Source organism: Centruroides vittatus, unplaced genomic scaffold, assembly GCF_030686945.1.
Source record: "Centruroides vittatus isolate TY-2023 unplaced genomic scaffold, ASM3068694v2 contig_904, whole genome shotgun sequence".
Classification (NCBI taxonomy): Eukaryota; Metazoa; Arthropoda; class Arachnida; order Scorpiones; family Buthidae; genus Centruroides; species Centruroides vittatus.
The window spans coordinates 325,502-351,796 of record NW_027122594.1 but is presented as its reverse complement, the minus strand read 5'-3'; the positions used below and the strand labels follow the sequence as shown (position 1 = coordinate 351,796).

General features: G+C 31.8%; 1 protein-coding gene across 2 annotated transcripts in view; it reads right to left on the bottom strand.

Annotated features, from left to right (window-relative positions):
- The window catches only part of LOC136984114 (oocyte zinc finger protein XlCOF6-like), a 44,374-nt gene extending 19,727 nt beyond the window's left edge, over nt 1-24,647 (bottom strand). Inside the window, exons 1-5 of one of the 2 annotated variants that reach the window (XM_067281040.1) lie at nt 24,597-24,647; nt 15,902-16,015; nt 10,489-10,674; nt 10,032-10,376; nt 2,482-2,711 (exon numbers count right to left, since the gene is read on the bottom strand). In XM_067281040.1, coding sequence (XP_067137141.1) covers nt 2,482-2,711; nt 10,032-10,376; nt 10,489-10,674; nt 15,902-15,968 — 828 coding nt within the window. In that variant the 5' untranslated portion in view covers nt 15,969-16,015; nt 24,597-24,647. Of the gene's footprint in view, nt 1-2,481; nt 2,712-10,031; nt 10,377-10,488; nt 10,675-15,901; nt 16,016-16,147; nt 16,174-24,596 lie in introns of those variants that run through there. The other variant, XM_067281041.1, reaches the window with a different exon arrangement.
- Between the last annotated feature and the right edge of the window lie 1,648 nt (nt 24,648-26,295).

The following is a 26,295-nucleotide window of genomic DNA, read 5'->3' as shown; positions in this document are numbered from 1 at the left end:
CCTTTCTAACATTTTTGACATTTTCTAAGTGTAAATTGTTTATCTGTCAATGACAGCATTTGGACCTAATTTCTTTCCCCATCTTTACAACCAGCAGCTGGGGGGATTACAATGGTTTTAAAAGCTAATGATCAGTATTTCTCACACTGGAGCCCGGTTTTACAAAGGTTTACAGATTGGTACCTGAAATTAAACCTAAGTCCAAACTCGACCCAGATAAAAGTAATTTACTTTTAATGAATGATGATCCTTACAAAAAAAAAAAAAAAATTGTTATATAGAAGTTTCTGAACTGTGTCAACTGACACTTTCTCAGAGTCAATTGTGACACCTTATAACACCTTTTCCCTTAACTCTTAGTTATCTCTGGAGAATTTTTACTTTAGAATACAACAAGGAATGGCCTATTTTGATCAGTCACTACCCATTCTTCAAGCTTATAAGATCTGTGTCTGTGTGCTATTACCCATCTGCAGGCCATTTGTGTGCCTTCTTTGTACGTTTTTCTCACCACCTTTCTGGTTGTGTTCTACTTATGTCCAACATTTGAAGTTTTGCCTCAATGAGAACTGTTGGTCAATATCAAAGACTGATTTCCTGTGCTCATCAACAAGGAAATTCTAGTTCAAATTCAAAGGTACCAAAACTTGTACTCTCTCTCTGCGACAATATCTTGTACAACTGCAAATGCTATGTCCTACTTAGAGGTGTAATGTAACATGCAGTATGAACTTTCGTGCCATCTAATAAATGTCTTAAGTGTAGTAAATTGTGCTGAGTGACTCTTTCCAACTAAATCTTGTCATTTCCTACTCTATCTTCTTATCCCTAGTCTCATATATGAAACTGTCATTGCCATCCAAAAAACACTTAAAAACTTTAGTAGTGGGAGTACCCTTCTTGGTGTCAGGAATTTCTGAGTGTAATCATTACATTTATTGACAAGTATTGAAAGGGTACATATATCTCAAACATACACATACTCAAAATTAAAATCTAAATACATGGCGTGGCGCCAAAATCCAGACAAAATTCAATTTCAAATTCCCGCCATTCTGTACCACCGATAGATGTCGTGTTTGGCGTTCAAATAGCTTGACATGTGTACTAAACCATCATAACCACGAAACAGTTGCCATGTTGAAGCCAAGTGCGGAGTATAACCGAAGAGCTGCAATTATCAAAAGTGTTCGCGCTGGGCGCTTGGCAACAGAAATCATTCGGTTCTTCGGGTACCCGAGATCGACTGTGTGATGTCGTTGCAAGGTACAATCAGTCGGAGAAATCCAACAAAAGTTTTACAACACCAGCAAGGAAAACTCGCTCGAAGGAGCGTGTTGTCAGGATGCCTGAAATCATTCAACAGGCTCAGGAGCTGATTTTTGAGGATCCAGGTCAGTCGATCCGAAAATTGTCATCGGTTGTTGGTGTGAGTGAGAAAACTGTGTGTAGAATCATTGAGGAGGACCTGCGCTACAAGTCTTACACAATTAAAGTGAGACAGATGCTTTCTGAAGCTGCCAGGACAAAGCGAGTTGAACGCTGTAACCTGCTTTTGTATTTCTTAAGAAACAATGCTGCCAAACGACTCTGATTTTTTTCTGACGAGAAAATTTTTACTGTTGATGTGAAAATCAATCAAAGGAATGACCGCTGGCTCGCCCACGACCCAGAAGATGTCCCTATTATTGCAAGAACGAAATTTCTGGCAAATGTTCATGTGCTAGGTGTTGTGTCCAGTGAGGGTGATGTCATGCCACCATATTTCTTTAACAAAGGGAAAAATGTCACAAAAGAAGTTTATTTGCATGCTCTGTCAAATATAGTGAAACCATGGATGGAAACTGTGTTATCTGGAAAGCCGTATGTTTTCCAGCAGGATGGTGCGCCCGCCCACACAAGTCATTTGGTGCAAAATTGGTTGTCGGACGTCAACATGTTTTGGTCAAAAGAATTCTGACCTCCCAACAGCCCAAATTTAAATCCTTTGAACTTCTATGTATGGCGCATAGTTGTAAGGGTCACGAACAAGCCCAGACATGCAAACATCGCATCATTGAGAGCCGCTATTGATGCGGCATTCACTGATATCAATCGTGACACATTAAAGCACGCATGCACATGCTTCAGACCAAGAATGGAGGCAGTCATTTAAGCAGGAGGGGAATATATTGAGTAAATGTATTCTTTATGACCTTACAAACAATGTGATTAAAAAAAAAAATTTGTAAACCTTTTCGTTTTTGCAATAAAGTATGTTTGGAAAAAAAATGTGTAATTTGTCCGGATTTTGGCGCCGCACCCTGTATTTGAAAGAACAAATTATATTTATTAAGAAATTTATATTTAAGTTATGTACAAATTAGTCAGGTTAGGAATTGTGATTTAAAATTTTATTTTTGTCATTTATATAAACCTGCAAAAAAATCAAAATTTACTAATGTATTTTTAATTTGTTATTTAGTAAATTATAAAAATTACCTCTTTAAATTTCTTATCACAATGTGCACATTCCAGATCTTGTTCAATTTTTGTATTTGTCATCAAACATTCATTACTTTCCTCATCTCCATTAATTAGAACATGATGGCTTGTTTTCAAGTGTGTCTGTGCAGATTTTAAACTTTCAAATAATTTTTCACAAAAGCAGCAGGCAAAAAACTCCTTAATTTTTTCTCCTTCGTTGCTACTGTTCGTTATATCTTCTGGTTCTAATAAAAATGTCAATAAAAGAAGTCTTTAGTACATTGTCTAATAGAATGATTATTTAATTCATATAGTCAGATTATAGTAAAGTATTACATACTGCTCAAACTAGTAACAAAGAATCATCATGAACAGACAATTTGCTATGTTATGCACCATTAATAATGCTTTCAACTATACTACTTAATGATCATGTTGATTCAAATAAGTTTTGCTGGTAACAAAAATTTAATTTGAACTCCTTTTTTAATTTCTGTGTATATATTGTCTACTTGGACTTTGTTTATTAATAAGACTTATTATACTGGTGAAGTTTCTAATTAGTAGAGAGAAAATCTTAGTCAAAAGTCAAAGGAAAAAGGAAATAAGAATACGGAAAAACATCAAACCAAAAAAAAAACTAACCAAGCTCAGCATTATTTAAACAACATTAAGATAGGTACGTTATGCTCTGTTTTTGATACTTTATGTCAGTATTGATGTTGTTTTAATATTGAACAATAAAGTAAATAATGCAAACCTGCTGAAGAGGGGCCTTTGGGTTCAAAACGCACAAAAGAGTGCACAGGTGAAAATAAAGATATTTTGTTTTGACTTTTGACTAAGATCTTTGCTAATCAGAAACTTCACCAGTATAGTAAGTTCTATTAATAAACAAAGTCCAAGTAGACAAATATATACACACAGACATGTAAAAAGTAAGGACAAAGACGTAAAAAAATATTTAAAAACTTTTTAATGTTTAAAATGCTTTCAGAATAACATTACGATGCAGCATTACAACAAATAGTTATTGTATATTTCTGTATATACAATAATTATTTGTTTATACAATAACTACAGAAGAGCATGGCAATACAGTTGTTGAACATTACTTACTGGATTTATACTGTTTTTCTAACTTATTAGTTAACAACACTTGTTACAATTGATAATTTAAAAATTTTTCTCTTTGTACATAATTTTTACAGAGAAGAAAACTTTAAAATAATCAATTCTCCAGTAATGTTCAAAATAACCACTCAGTCAGTTTAACGAAACACAAAATTTATATTTACAATATAAATGTACAAAATAATACAAATTAGAGTCACAATTAAATATGCACAAATACTAATCCAATGACAACCGACTATTCCCGTACACGTTCGTCGAAAGAAACTCCTTACGACCTCCACAAACAGACTTGTAATTAACAGCACCTCCGAGTCAGGAACAAGTTCGTACTAAAACACTGGAGTTACTTTCCCCAGATTTCCGAAGCGTCCAACGAGCGAGACAGTTAGAACTTCGGTAACAACGATCCTAATCCAATCCGATCCGATCTTCCCGATACGAACCCAGCCGATCCGGTACAAACTCACGATACGAGCTCCCGTTCCCGCCGAAACTACTGCTTAAATAGTCCCAACGTTCGAATCGTCCGCCAATCAAATTTGAATTCTTCCACAACGGCCGCCAACGGTCATTTCCCGCCGGCCGATCGTCCGTCTGTCGTCGATTTGAAACACAACGGATCTCCTAACGGTCGTTTCTAACGGCTGAACCCAACGGCTTTTCCGTTATGAAAGTTCGTTATAACAAAACAGGGCAGAGATTGCTTCCCTAGGCGATTCCAAACCCTACATCTCCTATGGTGTGTTTTAGAATTAGAGTGATGGCATTAAAAATATAAACTTAATTAAGTTTCATTTATAGTTTAGTACAGTACAATACTGAATATTTTTAAAACAAAACACCTGAAAAAATCAATTATGTGCAACATAAATATGTATATAAAGCCTATTTTTCCTATGAATGCTAATATAGTAGCATTTGATTCATAGTTTAGCAAAAGACATCACTAGAAAAAACTTTTTAATTTGAGTAACAAATCACAAATGTACTATATTTTTTCATTTTATAAAAAGTGAAGAAATCATTGATTGCATCTTTGAATGTTCTGTACACATGGCAGTCTGAATGATTCAAGAATGTATTAACATATACATCAACCCAATTTGATTATTAATTTCAAATGAACTGCCGGATTATCATTTCAGCTATAACAAGATAAATTTATTGCTTTACATCTAATCATCATTATAGCCCAATTAATAATTCAGCAGTTTATTAATGATTAAAGATGATTACAAGAATGACTGAACATCAACTGGAAGTTTCAACGACAAGTGCTGCAATTAGCAGACATTGCCAAGTAAAATATCTTGAGAGTGACTGCCTATCAATCGGAATTAGACACAAACTTATTTAATGTTTTATTTTGTAGTAGATATTGAAAAGCATCCTTCTTCATTGATGCTTTTGTGCATATACATTTGAACAAAATAATTTAATCAAACATACTTTACTGTAATTAAACATTCTTTTCTCAGTATGCTGCTAACCTTTGTTGGATTACTGCCAATATTCCCTTAGACCATAAAAATCTTATCACTACATGTACTTCTTTAGTACAAATTAAAATCAGAGCAGCCATTTTAACTGTATACGTATGTATATGTCGCAGTCGGATTGTTAATTTAGCTGCTTTACAAAGTATCTAGCTTTTTGATTAAACAGTGCCATTTTATAATAAAGCTAACTAACATTCAGCCAGATTGTTGTTTTATTGCATTTTAAAATGCAGTTGGCTATGTTTATACATATACTTGAGAGCACTATGTTGGTCTTTCTTTATTGCTAGACTTATTACATCATCTAATTAACTAGTCAACTTAATTGTTCATTGGTATTTAAAATCTTTAAAAATATGTATTGCTATTAAGTACTCTTATTATAGATAAGAATTACTTTTGTAAACTTACAACATAAATAAAAGTAGGTAGTTTGACATACTAAACAGTGCAAAATTAAATTATAAAAATGAAAAAGATTTTAAAACTGTTAAATTTCTTTAACAGTCAAAAAATAATAGGCCTACTAACATATCAAGTACCGTATTTTACGAACTATAAGACACACTTTTTTCTTCGAAAAATTGCCTCCAAAATTCAGGTGCGTCTTATAGGTATTTTTTTTTTTAAAAACTGCTTAAAAATTAAGGTGCGTCTTATAGTCCGTAAAATACGGTAGATGTATTATTTATTAATCCAAGATAGATCTACAAAGAACTTTTTTTAAAAACATGCAAGTGTGACACTGATATTTCACAGGTTTGCAAGAAAACTCGAAATTCTTGCCCACCAAATAATGATTAGCTAGTCACAGTTTCTCACAGAGATATTGATCTTTCTGCTATTTCATCATTACAATCATTAGACAATGCTTGAAATTTGTAACGACAGAACCAATTTTTAATTATTCCAGATTTAGTCTCAACTTTGTAAACTCTGTTTCTGAAATCAACAATTTTTTCCATAATACTTTTGGTACCTAAAGGATCATGATCTATTTTTGGTACATCAAAAAAAATACTTTTTCCAGTATCTATTAGGGTAAGTTTCTTAGCAGTGTCATTAACCATCTTCTCTGCATTGCATTTAACTCCTTTAGGTGCATCTCTTTTATTTTAATATATTATGCTTACTTTTGTATAAAAAACAGATCATCTTTGATCCTTAACCTTCATCACCCTCAGACAATCTGCAAATAGCATGAACAGATTTAAAGCAGAAACTGCACTGATGAATTCCACTGGTTTCATTTTGACACACTGGACAGGTTAGACTAGGAGATAAATCTACATTATTTTCTGTGGTTATTGTGTTAGAAAAGGTATTTTCATTAATCAAAGTATCAAGAAAACATTCAATAGCTATGTCCATTGTGAAATATCATATAGAATGTTTTCTATGTCCTTTACAACTTTTTGATCATCGTTTGCAGGTTTTCTAGCTTCTAATTGGTTTCAATAGATGAAAGTATGCTACCAAGAATATCAAAACTTTGTAAACCAGTTTTAGGCTCGCTACCAAATAAGGCTCAATAAGGTAATCTGCCAATGACTCGATGATATGATTCATTTTTTGATATTGCACAAAATAGCATCCAATCGACAATTTTGTCGAATTACTTTTGTGCATCCAAGATCTAAGCATATTTTCAACATCTTGGTTACTGCGTTCTATACTACCTTGTGTTTGTGGATGTCGAGAACTGCCATGCACAATTTTACATTCTGGCTACATATTTACAAATTTTTTTGAGAATCTCTGCAATGAACTCCTGGTCATTGTTACCCTGTAGGATATATGGAACTCCAAAATGTAAAAGAAAAAATTTTTAACAGTTCTACAGCTACTTAAGACGTCCACTTTGATTGAAGTGGTCTAATGTGTAAGTATCTAGTAGCATTATCTTTTTTAGTTTAACATCCATTTATATTCTCCATCAGGTACTAACTGTAAATCAATTAAATCGACTTGTCCATTTCCATAAGATCTATAGGAATTATTGATTGGATCACAATACTTTTCTTAGGTATACTATAATTACAACTGATTTTGCAGGTAGGACAAAGCAACAAATATTTCAACTGTGTTTTTGTATATAAAATCTGTTTTTAATACCATTTATCATTTTTTCATGATCATCATGTCTACAGGATTTATCAAACTCCATCAATACATCAAATACTGTTCAGTAAGTATGATACCAAGACTACTATAGAATTATGAGGTAACTTTTTCTTAAAAACAAGATAATCTTCATTGGCTGTATTTATGACATCATACATTGAATACCAATAATAACCAATAGACATCCGCTGTGCATCGGAATCTTTAGCCATCTTACCACTTTTGATATGTCTAATAATCTCAAAAACTCTTTCTCTAATCCATGGTTTGTTCAAATTTCTATGTTGTTTTGCATAGATCTCCATTAGTTGTTTGTTGAAATTATCTTTAAATCCACTACATTCAGATAAATTTTTCACTCTCATTATGTGTTGTAATATCTAATATTATCACAGCTAGACGTTTTGTAAAGGGGCTAAGTTAACAATCTGGCTGCGACATACATATACAGTTATATTCTTAGTATTACTGATTATAGGCATATCTTGCTAATGAGCAGGTTAAGTTTCAGACTGCTACTGTAAAGCAAATATTGCCTTAAAGTGAAAAACAGCATTTTTTCACTCATATTTCTATTATCTTTCAGTGTAAATAAAAGGCTAAAAAACATATTTACACTATTACCTATTAAGTATCCAATAGTGCCACACTTAAAATATAATGCAAAAGTAAAAATAATAAATAAAAATTACTGAAAGCCTATTTAAAAGTAAGACAAGTTGCAAAAATAACAGACGTGAATATAATTGAAAAGCACTGTATTAATAAAATGCTGTAAAGCAAACACACCATAATTAAAGTAAGGTACACACACCTACATAAATTTTAAATTCCCAAGGATAAATTTATTTTTATTAAATTTTCAAATAAAAACAATCAACAAATAATTGGTTTTTAACAAAGAACTGTTTGTATCTTCATGTTGTAAATCATTTGTATATCTGGTTGGAATGTTAAAAAAGGATAAAGACTTTAAATTGACCCAAAATTATTTGTTGGTCATTATTATTTGAAAATTTAATAAGGGACACCTAAACAGTAAAAACAGTTTTATGAATAAATCTGGAGAGAATTGATAGAAGGAACTGTCTTAAAATAATATATTTTAATTCTAAATGTATGCATAAATGTTGTAAAATTTACACAATATTTCCCTAGTCAACGAGGAATTCATCATTTGTGATTTTGAATCTTGTTTTTGCAAACTTCAGGATTTCCTATTTCCACATACTTTTCATTTGTAGAAACACCATCAAAACATCTTAAAGTTAGCAGACATTACTTGTTATTCTTCATTCTTCCAATTTCAGGGCAAATATACCTGCAAATCAGAGGGACCCCAATGGACAATCTGGTATTGGGCACCCTGTGTGAACTAGTTCTCCATTGTCTTGAGAAAGAAGTGCTCACATTTTTAATGATCAAATCGTTCTGTACACCCAATATGTTAATGATGTTCTCATAATCTGGTGACAGAAACCCAATTTAATCCAGTTCTTAAAAGCCATCAACAACAATCCCCAAGACCTTCACCTCCATGTTAAGCAAGAAAGCTACTACCAAGTTCATTTCCTGGACATCCTTCTTACACTCAAAGATGGCCACGTTTTTTATAGAAAACTGGAGAATAAACCATTAGCCATTCCAACAGAATCTAGAGACTGGTATATATGTTTAAAATGACCTACAAACCCTAGTCAAAAGCGTGTTCACTCATTGCACCAACATCATCAACAGAGAGATCAAACTAAACTATATTGCAAGCAGAGTGAAACAACCTGGGTATCCTTCCAGTCTCTTCCAGAATCTCATCATAAACATCAAACTGGTAACACATGTAAGAAGGATGAATCTAAACCCCACAAAGTTGTCAGATTTAACCAACATCTTTCTATATATACAAACAAATTGCAAGAACAAACCAACTTAGTATTTCCTATATGAGAAACCCAACTATATTCTCTTTATTACAGAATACTAAGGACCCTATCAACACACACAATTCATCTGGGGTATATTCTATCCCCATTATAAACAACAGATTTAACAAGAAACAGGTCTACATAGGAGCAACAGCTTGATCTCTTTACAAGCGTATCAAGGAGCACCATTATTCTATCCAAAAGGGCCTTTCCACCACACAACATTAGTAACATTTGCATCTGAAAATAAAATAAGTGTACTTCTTAACGAAACAAGATTAATACACCCTAGTAGGAACTGGACTTATCTGAAACATCTAGAGATTCTTGAAATATACAAAGCTAATTTTTGGGACATGGCAATAAATTACAGGGATGCAGATAAACTCTCCAAAGCATGGAGGTCTATTTTTGAAGTACAATTAAATCTTTTTACTTAAAAAATAATGACATTGGTGTTTTCCAACTAATAAAATAATTGCTTCACGCATTTTTTAGACATTCAAATTTTCACATCGATGTTCGACTGGCTTTAACCTAAAGATGATGATTTAAAAATTGTTGAAAATGTTTGTTTTTCATTGTTTTTAGTAGGTATAATTTGGGCCGGATATTTCTGCTACAGTTACATGCATTGGACTTATTCATAAAAGATTATTGACTTAATAAATAAATATACTTTTATAGTTTTATCTGTTCAATATAGAACTGGCCTTTCTTAATAATATGGGATATATTTTTTTTTTAAATTGCAGAATACAAAATTATACAGAAATTATATTACTAAAGATGTAATAATGATAATAAATTTAAATCTTAAAATATTTTATGATAATTCATTTATTAGTATTAAAATTAAATAATAATTTTTAGATTATCTTACCAGTAAATTCTGCGCTATCCTGACAATCATCATCTACATTTTTATTATTGATTTCAATGTCATTCTCATTATCAGAATATTGTTCAGGAAGTGAAGCAATTGTCATAGAAACAGATGTTACATTTGAACTAGGCGCTTCACTTGTATTTCCGGGAAATAATGAATTATTACTTTCGACGGTGCCGCTTCGTTCCTCTAGTAAATGCGGAAGAATTAATGTTTGGTTTCTTTCGGATGGCGAGTAAAATAGTCTATAACCTTCTTCTACTTTATGATGAATGAAAGTTGATAAACTTTTGAACCTAGTTCCACATCGGCCACAGAGATGAGTGTCTGAATTATCATCTACTTCAAAGAAAACAGTATAAAGTTTAATTATTATTTTTTCTTTAATATAATAAGAAAATCTATTTATTTTATTATCAAAAAATTATTAGTTAAATATTTATGAACATACCTGCAACCTCGTCGGTGGCTTCTGTAGCATCTCTGAATCTACAGGAAGTAAGAAAAATTGATGTGTTTCTTACATGTTTCCTCGTGTGTGTATGAACTAAAAGATCGGAATGGTGAGCACGAAGAATAGCTTTACAAAATCTGCAGAAAGCTCTAGTGACATCTCCAGGAACGGGTCTCAACCAATCTATGTATCACAAAACAAAATGTCATTAGTTACATTAAAATTATACTTTAAAACTGTAGTTTTAAATATTTCTGATAGTAATTTAAGCATAAACTATTAAAAAGTTTTAAACCGTTGTAACCGTTGTAGGGAAACCAAGATTATATCTAGTTTATACTAATAGTAAAGTTAAACAATTACCAGATTAAATTGGGCTAAACTACTGCTACTAATAATTATTAAATACCGAATAATTTAGCACTAGAGGTAAGCATTAGGCATCATCTCTCAATAAATTTAATAATTACAATTAAATTAATATTTATTAAATAATTTTGAAAATTCTGGAAGAAAAGAATTGGTCCAGAACGGAACTCAAAAACCCGCAATTGCTGCTTACTGTGTGAACGTGTTGCCAGTTATGCTACCCAGACCTCCATCCAATTCTTTGCTTCCAGACATTTAATTTAGATATAACCATACTAGTTACTCATGTTGCCGACCGAGAACGACTTGGCACCCACACCCACTATGACACTCAACCAGCTACCACTTTATCCAGTCCCTATACCTATATAAACATCTCAAAGCCTGATAATTACCTCTAGTACTAAATTACTCAGTATTTAATAATTATTAGTAACAGTAATGTAGCCCAATTTAATTTGGTAATCATTTGACTTTAATATAATGTGATGTAATCACAAGATTAAAGTCATCCCAAAGAGCCCCAAGCAAGCACTTAGTTCACAAAAATAATAATCCACTTATGCAATGACAATTGATAAATAAGGAATAACAGGCTTTACAATTAATCCAAAATTACACTCCCATTATGAGATGCCATGTTCCCAATCACGTCAGTCAACATTGCTGTAAAACTGAGAACAATGTTATAGGTCATATGATCTATGAAAAATCACAAGGATTCAGAACTTTATATCAGATTAAGCTTGGATTCCTCATAGTGGTAGACTTTATAAAGTTTATATGTAAACACAATGGACATTGGATAGTCACATTATTAACACAAATTCATCTAATTTTAATTTTCAAAATGAATTAACAAGTTCTACATTGACAGCATTAGTCTATATTTAAAATGTATTCTTCTTCCTTGAATTAGGTTGTGTTAAAAACAATCAAAAATGTTGAAGTATTATAATCTTTCTTGGTGCGGCTAGAAAACACTTGTGGGATCTAAGGATTTCTTCTCATTTATTTTATCTCATTTCTCCAGAAAGGATAATCACTTCACAGTAGTATTCATGAGTATAAGGCATTGTTGCAGCAAACTACCAACTAGAAAATGCATAATGTTGGCATCATATATAACCACATGTGTGTAAATCATATTTTTAATTTTCATTATGTTCTTAAGTTTGGAAAATTTACATACTGTTGGGAAACTTCCACATGATTTACATGTTTCTTTTTGAATGAATGAATTTATTTTATTGTAAATGTTATAGTGAACCTAATGCACCATAGGCTCTGCATATTATCATGCAATACTGGAAAGATCTATTTTGCATTTGGATAATGAAAAATGCTAAAGTGAATCAATCTTTGTGTAAAACTAGATTCACATTGAAATATGAACTGTACAAAATGGATATGAATTGCCAGTTTGTCTCCATTCAGTAACCTTTTGATCAAGTCATTAGGGATTACAAATATCTCAACTTTTGCTGAGCTTTGGTTTGTTCAATCTATCAATTTTTGCAACTAGTGTTTGTTTATTCAATTATCAGACAGAAGGAAAGCACTTAATTCAAGATGCAGATAAATACATCAATGAAAAACTGACAAATGATCAGAAATTATCCACAGTTATATGATTGGAGCAGAAAGAATTATAAAGACCACATTAAAAAAAAAGCAACTTGTGGGAAGCCAAAACACAAAACTAGCAGTATGTTATCTTTTTATATTTTAATCATTATAGCTAAAATGTAGATCTCTGAAACAATTAATACTTTATTATATAATATATAATTTTAGAAAATTTCTGAAATGCTTAGTAATAATTTTGAAAATATATAAAATTATTACTGTATAGTATATGTGCTTTAGTCATCCAATAATGGATAAAGCTGTAGCTTTCTATACAGAATGAAAAAAACTAAAAGACGTTTCTGTAGCACGATCATAAATAATAATAATAATAATAATAATAATAATAATAACTCTCCTGTGGTCACCACCTGGTCGTAGTGGGAGAGCCCAGTAATTTTACTGATTCGTAGGGAAATGCAGGCTGGAGCACAAGCTCCTGGTAGGGACACCCATGCCAGTAAGGTCTATGGAGAGAAATGAAGCTAAGAGTGACCACACCCACATTCTGTGGAGACATTTATCATGGTAGAATCCAGATCTAAGTTTGATACCGGCTCAGACGTCTCCCAGGATAACAAGGTCTGCGTGTGTGGGTTAGGCAGAGGCTCACATTTGAAAAACATGCCACAGTCTCCTTTGGTTACCGGTGGCAAAAGCAGTGCCAGCCCAAGCATGGCTACTGCAATGCCCTCGGCAGATGTGAGGAACTAACTTAGCCTTGGTGTTTCTGTGGCAATGCATCCACAGACCACAAAGGCTAGAAACTATATCAACAGATAAAATGGACAATGGAAATGAACGAGTTTATTATCCGTACTTACTATACCATCACAAAACTCAAAACATACATGACAGCATACAGACAATAACTACACCATAGATTCACACAACAATATCCTCACATCTCACTGTCACCAAACAAAGGGTTGTTAATCAAAGAAGAACAATTATACACAAACCTTATTCCACAAACAACACTTGAACTTATCAAACAACAGGTTGCTGATCAAATACATCAACAGACAGAAACATTTAACATTAATGAAGATCATGTATAATCCAGCAACAAGCACACACACAACTACCACTAATGATACTACAGACACTTCTTCATCTATCACTGATAACATAGACAAAGGTTTAGTTAATATTCTCTCACTTATATTTGGAAACACTCACTAAATATATATACAGGTACAGATCCTGCACAAAGACCACAAATACCAAAAATCAACACAACAAAGGAAGTAGGAAAAACACTAAATTATGTAAACACTCACCTACTACCACATTACATTCATTCAATTTCTACACTCTCAGATATTCATACATTAGTTTATGCTGGGGCAGTCACAGCAGTGACACATCATGGACTGAAAATACAATCGCAGACAGATACACACAAAACAATTCTATCACAAGCCTGCCTAGAAGAGAAGAATAGAAACACAAATAAATGACATTAGACAGCAATTAGGCAGGCTGACAGAATACACTAAAAACAACATAACATCCAAATTAAAGAAACAATTCAAAAACATTTTCAACAAAATCAAAACACACACAAAACATGATCAAAACAACACCCACATTACACAATACATTGATATACTAAAACAAAAACTTGCAGCCAAAGCACGTAGACTCAAATGATATAAAACACGTCCACTACGAAAACAACAAAAATAAATTATTTACAAACAATGAAAAACTCTTTTACAGACAAATTGGTAACAAAGCAAACACTGATACACAGCACAGTGGACATACCAACAGAAGAAAAACTCACAACATATTGGTCTTCTCTTTGGTCCAGTGCTGTCATACACAATGCTGATGCAGGCTGGATCGAGGAGGAGAACAAAAACTTGCACAACATACCAACTATGCCCTGTGCTGAAATAAACATACATGATTTCCAATACACTGTTAACAGAACACACAACTGGAAGACACCTGGTGTAGACAACATTCACAATTTCTGGTACAAAAAGTTTACATCACTGCACCAGGAACTAGCTAAACATCTAACACACATCATCATCAATCCACAAGACATGTCAAATTTTCTTACTCAGGGCATCACCTACATGAAACCTAAAAACAACAATACCACAGACCCCACACAATACAGACCAATTACATGTCTTCCAACACACTACAAATTATTGACATCCTGTATCGCAAAAGAAAATACAGTAGACCCCCCTATAACACAGTAGATACATTCCGTGTTATATGAATCCGTGTTGTACGAATCACTTAAATACATGAGCCAATCACAGCACAGCACATGTGCAGTTTCGGGAATATGGCTGTTTGAAAGGTTTTCTTCCATAAAATTAATCGATTCTAGACTAATTTGACTCAACATTTCCAAATCACAAATAATTTTTTGGAAATAATCCATATAAACTATGCTATAAACAAAAAATTGTAGGATTACTTACCGAGTGTGCACCGTTCGACGATGCCATCGCTTAAGCTTGTTTTCGTCGCGGAGCGACTCATTGAATGGCGGGTGTGTATTTCCCGATCAGCAAATTTTTTGCAGAAAAATAACTTAACTTTGGAGCCATCATTAATAAAAATATAATTTTTATGGCCATTGAATAATAAATGTTTTTTAGTAGGTCCAGTGCTCGTTTAAACTCAACAGTTTGTACAATATATGCTATTGGTCCAGATTTGACCAATCCTGTCACGACACGAGTCGGCGATGACGTTTTACCATGTTATACAAGTCTCTTTTAGTGTGTTATATGAACACGATCGCAATTTTTTCGCCATGCTATACAAATCCATGTTATATGAATCTGTTTTGGGGGGGTCTACTGTACACAAACATGTTGAAGAACACAACATTCTTTGGGAACAACAAAATATGTAGCAATACAATAATAATAGTTGATTAACAGTATTATAATGTATTTCTAAACTGATTACATTAAGTTTGAATTAAGGTATAAGAAGTATCATTGTTTAATAACAAATAAAATTTCCTCAATTACTTAAATTTGAGGGAAATTCTTTAAAATTGGGGAAGTGTAAACAAATCTTATAAACCAATCACATTCTAACTTAGTTTGTGTCACATAGCACAATGAAAACAACATTTTGTTTTAGTTAGTGTTTGTTTTGTTTGTTTGTAGCAGTTTGTATGCCAATGCAAACGTAGCTTAAGTAAGGATAGTCTGTAAAAGTGATTTAACCAACCTGAAAACATCAGACAATTCCTTACGCAACTATCTTTTTACTCTCAAAATGGTCAACCATATTGAATATTAAATTTTGGAAACAGAAAATTAAAATAACTGAATGATTTTGTATATGTATCATAACATATTTCTGTACAAAATTGCATATGATTAAACTACTTTGAACAATTTTTAACATTTTTTTCATTTACCTTTCAGTTCAGGATCATTTTCCCATTCAATACAATATTTTCTCAAATACTTTGTCCATTTTCCCATTATAAAAATTTTCAGGCAATACGAAATAAATTACTTTTGTACATAAACTGAAAGTAGAAAAAACATTAACTAATGATTAACTGAAATTTATAAAATAAAATAATATAAATTAATTTTACTCTAATTATTTAAAAAGTCTTAAATAATCACTAATTTAAATAAATAGTTAATTTACTTACAAGACATCTTTTAAAACAGCAATAATTAAAGAAAATAGGGTGTAAACGATTCCAAATACTTTAGAATACATTCTAAACAATCTCAATATATTTTAGAATTTAAGGTTTTATTACTGATAATTTGCAATAGTGAATATTATGTAAACCTATGAGGGGTGCTTTCTTTTAATTATTTGAATCATTGAATTGAGATGACAAATAATGAACTCTTTTTTTTTTTTTCTTTTTATTTGCCACTGATCACTGAGACCAAAGTAAATGAGAATTTTTACTTAAGGTTGCAGTGGTCACTGGTAAATAAGAAAAAGATCATTATTTGTCGTCTCAACTGCACTAATTCAGTGATTTAAATAACTGAGGTTTATTATTTCTAAAAATAATTACTATTTCTCTATTTCAATATTATTTATTTAAATACTTTTAACTCTAGCTATGAGACCAGAAATTATTGAATTTTAAAACTACAACATTATTTCTTTTCTAGTAATCTTGACATGAATGACTCACATTCACAACACATTCCAAGAGCTCGCTCAAAATACTGTCTTCTTTTGATGTGAGTCACAAGTTTGCAAAAAGAATGAAATTTAGAATGAATAATAATAAACCATTATGTACTACTTAAGGACATCCAAAAACGAACAAAAAATAAATAAATAATTATAATCTAATTCACCATAAATAATATACTAATACTGTAAAACCAATTTTAATGTACCAAATTTAACAAATAGTATATACTGATTTGAATGTTTCAGAGAAGAATAAAGAAACTTTTTCTGTCATGAGTATATTAAATACATGTAATATAGTCAGGAACATTGTAAGCACAGATACATAATGTGAGAATCTGGATTACAACATAAACAACTTAACGTCGTAACACCAACTTTGCCAAGTATCTGTGAACTTTCACACCTGGGAGTAGGCTATATCTCCTTTTAAGTTCTCAGCATCGATAAAGACGCTTTCACGCGACCTTCCGACCTACTATCCCGATTTCATCATTTTAAAATACAGTAGAGCGCCGATAAGTGGAACGTCGGTAAGTGGAACGATTTTCAGTCGGACTGTGTCGTGCTGAATCGAATGTTTTTGATACTAAATTTACTTCTAAAGTATAATTTTCATGTTTTTTATATTCTTTAATATATTTATTTTGTTTGTACAAAATGCAGAAATAATTTTTAACGATATGATAGCCTCGATGATTATTATAAAAATTTTCGTTAGGCTTAAAATCGACGAAAATTCAACACGAAGCGACACGCAACGAAGAAAAATTCAACAGGAAGCGATACGCAACGGAGAAAAATTTGAACATCGGACAGGTTAATGTATTTTTTCGTACAAAGTCGGAAACTGGAACAAATCATTAACTGGAAGGACCCCAGTCCCCAATTGGTTCCACTTTTCGACGCTCTACTGTAATACCAGACAGGCAGTCGCCACCTAATTCCCCGAGGCAAGAAGTCATTATCAGTTCCTCAACTGATCCACTCCTTTTCCATGCCTCAAATTTCAGATACATTGGGATACATCATTTTATTATATGTTTGGATATATCATTCTATTATATCGTCAGATACATCGTGTTAATTATCTTTATGGGTATGTCGTCCTTCTTGCCTACGGCCATAGTATCTAGTGTACACCCGGAATAAGAACTGTCATCTAGACTTTCTTCCTTCAACCCAACCGGCTTGCATCAGATCTCCATCCTCCATCCCATGTTAACTCTCTCTATCAAGACCACTAGATAGATAGGCTAAGACAATATAACCCGATATATATATTGTGGTCTATCATATATTCCTTTTCGTTGAAATTAAATGGTTATTTAGTGGTTAATTTAAAATTGGTTTATAGTCCAATGGCAGTGTGGACTTTCACGGTCACTAGCCATTTCTGAGTTGTCAATCATCATCCAGTTTATAGTCAAATTCTGACTAGCAGCTAACTCTGCAAAGCATGTCATTGGCATTGGAGTTGCATTGCTAGACCAGAAGTGTGCCTCTATAGTTCGACATCCAGGATAGTAGAGCAGAAAACAGTGAACAGAGAGGAACTCAGCAAGCTGTGCTGTCATAGCAGTGGACTGTAAACTGACCCTTAAACTTATGTAAACAAGCATTGAAAAAAATTATTAAACAACATTAGCTTAAAACCAGATTACAATAAACTTTCATTTAATGGCCAAAGTTAAATAAAGAATTTATAGCGTGTTAAATCATTTTAAATAATCGTGTTTAAATCAAATGATTATAAAGATGATCTGATAGGAAGAGTGTAAAGCAAGACATATTAGAAGGCAGACAAAGGAATGAATAAAAAAAATTAAAAATGAGAAGGCAACTCTTAGATAGAGGTATACTAAGAAATTATTAAAATCACAGTAGATATATTAGTGTCATTTTACAGCTTATTCATACAGAATAAGCAAGTTCTCCCAACTAACAGAAACATAGTTAATTTTATAGTCTGAAGAAACATTGTCATCAAGCAAATAATATATTGCTTCAGAATAACAATGATATCTTCTTAAAAAGGAGATTCCCTAATCAAATGAAATGAGAACATTCCACTAACAAATAATAAAATCTATTAATAAAAATGGCTATTCATTCTTTGCAACGTTATCAGTTGATTCTGGATCCATTAATTTATTTTTGGTACTTATTCATATTTTGTTTTTCTAGCTGTTTATCATGATTTTATGATTTAAAATGATTACAGTAAAAGATTGTTTCCTACAAGTATGCAACAATTTCAAATAATTCATCTCACTTATTTTTGACTTCAATATTTTGATTAAATTTCTATCCTGGCAATAGTGTTGCCACCTTTACAAAATTGTTGACCTGGATGGCAGGTCGTGTTTGTTCGAACAGAAGTTCCTGACGCATGCGCAATGTCATTTTACAATGCGAAGAATAATGTGCATGCTGGTTCTAAATCAGTTACAGTTAGGGACTAGGGACTTGTGTAGGAGTAACATACAAGCAAAAAACACAAAAAAAGGTCATGAGGCAGGTTGCGCATCACACGTCAGCATAAACAGAGTAACATGGTGGAATGGCAGATGAGTTTCAGTGAGTGTGAGGTCTTTCATTGTTCAAATGGTGTAAATTTATAACAGTATTTGCAAGAACTTTGTTTCATCGTAATTTCACAATTTCTACAAAATTCCTGGACAAAATTAATAGTTCACCTGGACAGTGAGTAAATTCCTGGATTGTCCGGGTGAAAACTGGACAGGTGGTAACATTACCTGGCAAACTATTTAGTCTTATTCATACTGTATTTTCAAAATTAACAAAACTGTGGTATTTACTAGTACTATATAATTAAAATAATTCTTTTAATTTTAAAAACTATTATTTTTTTAATGAGAAAACTATTTATAACCTGTTCATCTATCAAACAACCCGAAGTCCAATATATATAAATTTATAGCCAAACAATCACCTTAAATGGGCTATAAATCTGGATTTATAGTCCAATTATTTAAGGTGGTCGTTTAGTTATAAGCCTGTTTGTCATTGTAAAATTCAAAATAGCACTTTTAATAGCAAATTTACAGGCAGACAGCAATGTACTTACCTATAATACCAAACTTCTCCATTAATTTATTTTATACTAAAGATGTTTATGCCAAAAACTTATGCATAAAATTAAATCAGAAACTGATTCAATTAAATTGTAAATTGAAATAAATTTTTGCAAAAATAATGATTTTAATTGATACACTATTAAAAATAACTCATACTTTTTCAGTCTAACTAGAAAGGTATCTTGCAATAAACCGCTTGAATCAAAAAAAGATAATTCTAATGGAAAAACATTTTTTTTCAACATAACAGTAATAATTATTCTTATAAATAATACCGCCACAAATGTTTTGAACGCCAACTACCATTGATGTAGTGATTAAGCATCAATAACTGACAAATATTTGGGTATATGTAAAAGTATGCCAATGAATCTAAAAAGTATTCGATGCGATATACAAACATAACAAATTAATTCATTTGTATCAATTATCAAGCATCATCAATGCCATAATTTCATTTTGTTCACTTTTGTAAATACAAGACTGTTATTTCAAATCTGCTATTAATGAGCCATCTTAAACTACAATGCTTTGATATTATTTGTGATCTATTAAATAAAATTCTTCAACTACATGAATTACTTTTCAAACACTTTTAAATTTGGCAAATAAATTTTATCTGTTGATATCTATCATCTCATTCATTAACACATGTTATTTAAGTGTTGTTATGCTGAAATTTTGATTTTGTTCCCTTATCAGACAATTAGTGTTTTACATGTGATTCTATTTTTTTTTTTTATACTGTATTTATATAATATCTGAACACTTTTCGTGTTTGTTAGTTAACGAAAACTTCGCCATCAATTAGTCAATCACAGTATTAACGCTAACAAGAAACTTTATGTATTTTTTAAATCAAGAAACTGGAGGAAAAAAATTTTAAATGTTATTGAGATTTTTCTTATTTACTCTTATAAATCATTACTTTTTGTCTTGTGCCTGTTGCAATGTACTATATACAATCTTTCATATTTATCTGAATATTCTATAAGTTGATATTCATGCCAAATATTGTATAGTAGGACATCAATCTGAATAAGATATAATTTGACAGCTCCATGTTATTTTTAAAAATTTTTAGATTATAACATAGAGTCTCCATCAACTGGGCATGGGACATCTGAGTGACAAAATAAGAGGTGAACAATAGACAAAATTTTTTTCTATTGATTTACTACCCAGTAAACTTAAATAATATTTTTTGAGGAGCAAGTTAAGAGTTAAAAGAACAATTCTGTAATTAACAAACGTATTTATAATGTTACATACTTTTTTCTATTTACTTGTAAAAATAAACAGTCTCAAAGGACAGTTGATATCTACTTCCAAAATTAACAAATATACATAAAAACAGACAACAATTACACAAATTTAAAATACATTACATTATACATTAAATACAATATAAATTAAACAAAAAAGTATAAGTTCTTTGAAAGAATCTATTTCGAAGAAATGTTTTTCTTAATGTGCTTTGTTAACCACTTCTGACATAAAATAATTAATGATGTTACAGTACGTTGTTCCGAAACATTTCCTTTTCCCAAGTTAAAAATAACTCATACTTCGTAAGTCTTAACCATATTTATATTTATATATATTTTAACAATATTTATAAAAAAGCAAATAAAGAAATAAAAATGACAGTTGCCTCTTGACTATTACCAATTGTGAATTGCCCGGTGGTCGTGTACTCATAATATAAGCTTACTATATTTTTAAAGAGATACACTATTTAAAACAGAACTTTATTTTTTAATCAAACTGATGAATTATCAATTATAATTAATTACTGTATATAATACTTAATAAATTAATATTTATAATGAAAATTTTTATAAAATGATTATAAATAAAGAATTTTTTTCTTCTATTCCTATATTGCCATATTTTTCTTAATCTTTTACTTAGCACTGCAGGGGTTGTAATCAGGGCCTATCAGAGGGGGGACAGAAGGGGCAACTGCCCTGGGCCTCTCAATATTAGGGACCTCAACTTGGCAACTAAATATGTTAGACAAAAATATAGGAGAAGGCAAAGTGATTTGCTAAATTTTAACATTTATAAAATTAAATTCTAAATTTCTGTAGGAGGAGTCAGAGAGGATTGAGAGATATGAACCAGTCCCTGATTGACTAGAAGTATATCACCCTGACCAACTCCATGTTGGCAGGAATGTTCTGGCCAATCATTACACACCCACATTCAAAAGTTACCCCTTCCTCCATCTCAGAATCCCACCCCCAGCAAAAAAAGGCATAAAAGCAGAAAACAAGGCCTGTTTAGTCAGTTCTGTGCTAATGGTGTTTTATGATACTAAGAGCTGCTGCAAACTACAGTTTTGAGAGAGCAAAACTCTAGCAAACATGTGCTAGCACACCTGACGATGTCAAAGGCCCTGGTCCTTTCTTTGTGGCCACCCCAGGCCTCGTAGTTTCTCTGAAAGACCATGGTTGTAATGCATAGCACCAAAATTACCACTTGGCAATATTTTTATTAAAATGACAATAAAATCTCTGGTCCGCTTATTTTGACATTTGGCATAAAATTGAATTACAAAACACTCTTCAGGAAAAACAGCAGAACATCAAGCTCCTGTGTGATGTACAATATACAGTACATAGCAACATCATGATGTCATATAGCAAGCTTAGACAGGAAAGTAAGAAGTGGCTTTGAGAACCAAAGGTAGTTTTCATGTAATTTTGCCCAACATTTCCAGATTGGAGATTTTTTTATGGACTAACAGAAAACTTGTAGAACTTTTTAGAGTGACATTTTATTTTTTCACTTTGATCTTTCAGTAGATTCTGTCATATCAAAGTTTTTATAAAAATTTTGACACAACAGAACCTGTGAAATACCATTTAACTATTGTTATCAAATGTTTATTCGGAATTATTCATTAAAAAGTTATTCGAAAATGATTTCTATTCCTAAGTGCCATATGTTGCATATGTTCTATTCCTAAGTGCCATGTGTTGCATATTCGCAATACATGGAACTTAAATGTGTTAAACATTTGATTTGGATATTCGTTACAACCCAACACAGATCCTGAAAAGAGGCCAAAAACATTTGTTCTAATAAAGACGTGATGCCAGAAAAGTGTGGAAAGAGTCTTTTATTATTGAATGGTTTTTAAGTGTGTTTTATAGTTACAGAGGTTACCGTATATCTCGGTGGATAGGACGATAGTTGAATCATAAAAAAAAGGCCCCGAAAATCCGGGATAGTCTTATAGGACAGATACAAAAAATTAGAATGAAATTTATATAAATTAAAACCATTATAAAAAAATGGACAAACCGTAATTATTTACTAGTAGAAAGTAGGGCATGTCCACAAAATAGAATAGCCCATACGATGTTTTTGTGAATAGACAAGGTCATTACCCGAATGCCAAATCAGTGTGAATGCTTGCAACAATCGCAAGGCAGTGCTGCAAGATGCAAGAAAATAAATTTGTTCATTTGAAAAATTACGTATTCCGTTTATAATTTCGTATACGTTATACAGTATTATTATTCAGATGATGATCACTGATCAAACTAAATTCATAGGCCATTGATAGTTTGGGGGTCGTCTTATAGGACAGATATATGCTAAAACTATAAAACTTCGACAAAAATTTATACCTCGTCTTATCTGAAGGTCGTCTTATCCGCCGAGATATACGGTAATTATTAAAACGACAAAACTGAATAACAAATGATGCTATAAGCTTCAAATGTAGATTATTATTAGAATTACAATGCATTTGCAATTACGTTACAAGTATGCCCGAAACACATTACGTCACTCAATAAGTAACGCAACACGTTTTTATTCAAAGCAAGTTAGTTTTATTCTAGTTTTAAATCTATCACTTCATTCCCCAATTCCTTGGCACAAAAAGCAATTTAGGGGCACCACGAAAAAGACAAAGTCATCCGAAAGTTGAGGTCCATCCATACACCATAGCCCGTCGACACAAACGCACAGTTCTCTATTTCCGTAAGTTCGGAAACGGTCATCTTATGTCTCGTACGGTAACCATACCACATAAGAGCACCTCAGTTTCTTACACTTAACAGAAATAGTTCTTTTAATCAAACGCACAAACTAATAAAACATCAAAAATGAACCTCCTGATAACCAAAACAAAGAATTGAAGGTAAGATTTATTTCAACTATAAAATATGACCCATTTAAAATCTAATTACTGGATAATTTTTGTGTTTATCTTTTAAAAAATGATAAGCATTACAAAATACAAAAACTACTAAAACAATGTTTTGTCTAATTTTCTCAATGTTACTCCATCATTTTTCTAATACGAAAACGATTATCTGTCGACACTTTAATTTAAAAAAATACAAAGAAATTCAATAATATTCCCGTTAAAAACTATCTTTCGAAATCGGATTGACAGAAATTGATGAAAAACTTGAATATGAAATGAACATATTTTAATTATCACGTGCTTTGGTATGAAGCGAGCAAAGTACTCATCAAATAATTTATTTATAAATTTAAAATATACGAAAAACAAACAAAAAACACAAATTATTAATTTAACTTTTTGTAATTTTAAATAAAATTTTCATTAAATAGAAAAAATTTAACTTAAATATCTATGTTTTAAATGGAGTAATATACACGTTTGTCTAAGCCTACAATATATTACGTTTCGTTTTAATTTTAAAAAAAAACAATTTAATATTATTATTATCCAATTAAAATGAATGGTTTCGCAACTATCGAGATGACTTAAATAAAAATCGCGCTTCTGGTTTGAATTCTTCTACTTTTTGGCGAAATAATTGCCGTAAGAACCCCCACCATACTCACCTTATTTTGACGGCAATAATGGCGTTGTTTCCAATTTTCCTCACTAGGTGGATCTACAATATATTTTCATTTTAAATATATTTTAATCGCGAATTAAAAGTAATCGAGTTTTATTATTATTACAACAAATATTTTAGTTAATGCCAAATATTTTTATATAAAAATTTTAATATTTATTAAAAATATTAAATATTAAAATGGAATGATCGTAGATGTACTGTACTATACTGTGTTTGTATATTGATGGCCGATCGGTAAGGTGGCAGCCTACCGCTCTGGGGTACCCGGGATCGAATCCGAACGGGTCAAATAATTCCAGAAGTTTTTCGGGGGTGTCCCGTACGGATATGTCGAGTCCCGTCCCTCCCCATTGTGGGCCTGGTTGAACCCATAATGGGCTTGCTAAAAGAGGCCTTCTTAGTGTCCACAGAGTGAAAAGTGTTTAAAAAAAAGAAACGTATTTATGTATTTCGTATATATATTATTATATGTGATATTATTTTTTTAAGACTTTTTTTTTCCTCTTATTTTTGACTCTATGTCCGATGAACATCAAGAAAGGTCTTTTCTGTGCCCATCGTGGATTCGGTCAGTTCTACAATAGAGATGGTACGTGTTGAGAGACGGGGTCAACGTATCCGGGACGGATTACCCATTAAATTTCCTGGGGTTTCGGATCTCTTCTGTAGATCAGACAGAATTTTTTCCTTATATTTTGTCTGTTTGGCAGTTTTAGCTTTCTTTGTAATGAAAAGCTATCAAAAATAGCAATATATACAGATATATCATGGGAAAAAATAAACCGAAATCATTTTATAAACGCTTTACAACTAAAATTTATATTAAGAAATTAAACGAATTTAATTGATCGACCGATTTTGTAATGCATGATATCAAAACGCAAGAACCGTATAGTTAGAATTCTGCCCAGGACGAGGTGCCCGATTCACAATTGGGATCGAATAAGTTAGGAAAATAAATTTTTTAATAGTTGCTGCTTAACGGTAATGACCTCTATCGAAATTAATTCAATAATACAAGTTTTATTTGATTGCGTGCATTCGAAAAATCTTCACTGTACCGCCTTATTGGATTCTCTGCCGAAACCGTGGCGACCCGACGTAAGGTGAGAAATGCCATGTCCATAAACGCATGCATACTCTGTGAAATAGGACTGCAATGGTGTAAAAGTTTGAGGTTTGTTAGAATTCCTTCTGTCCCAAACGTTAGTGTCAACAAACTTGTAGTAGTCAGGTCATTGTCCTTTTTGAATCAACACGTATTTATCATATTCGTGTGCCCACCATAAACTCTGCTTTTTCCATCCTCTTGGAGGCGGAGTGCTGCTCTAAGGGATTAAAAGACAAAAAAAAACAAACAAAATACTAATGATGTTTCTTGTATGAAACATCAATAGCTTTTTGTTTTGTTTTTTCAGTTTTTATTCTAAAAATTATGAAAAATTACCAAATATTGAAAAATAAATATTTTAAAGATATTGCATTTAATAATCAGGTTTATGAAGAAAAATTTCATATTTGCAGACTTCGTACTCGTTTGTATCCTTGCCCAATTTGCACCACCTGGCATAATGCAATTATTGAAGCTACTGGGCATGGTTAAAAATTAAGACAGCATAAGCACAATTATTCCAGATATTACAGGTCCTGACAAGTAAAGAATTTTTAAAGTTCTGCCG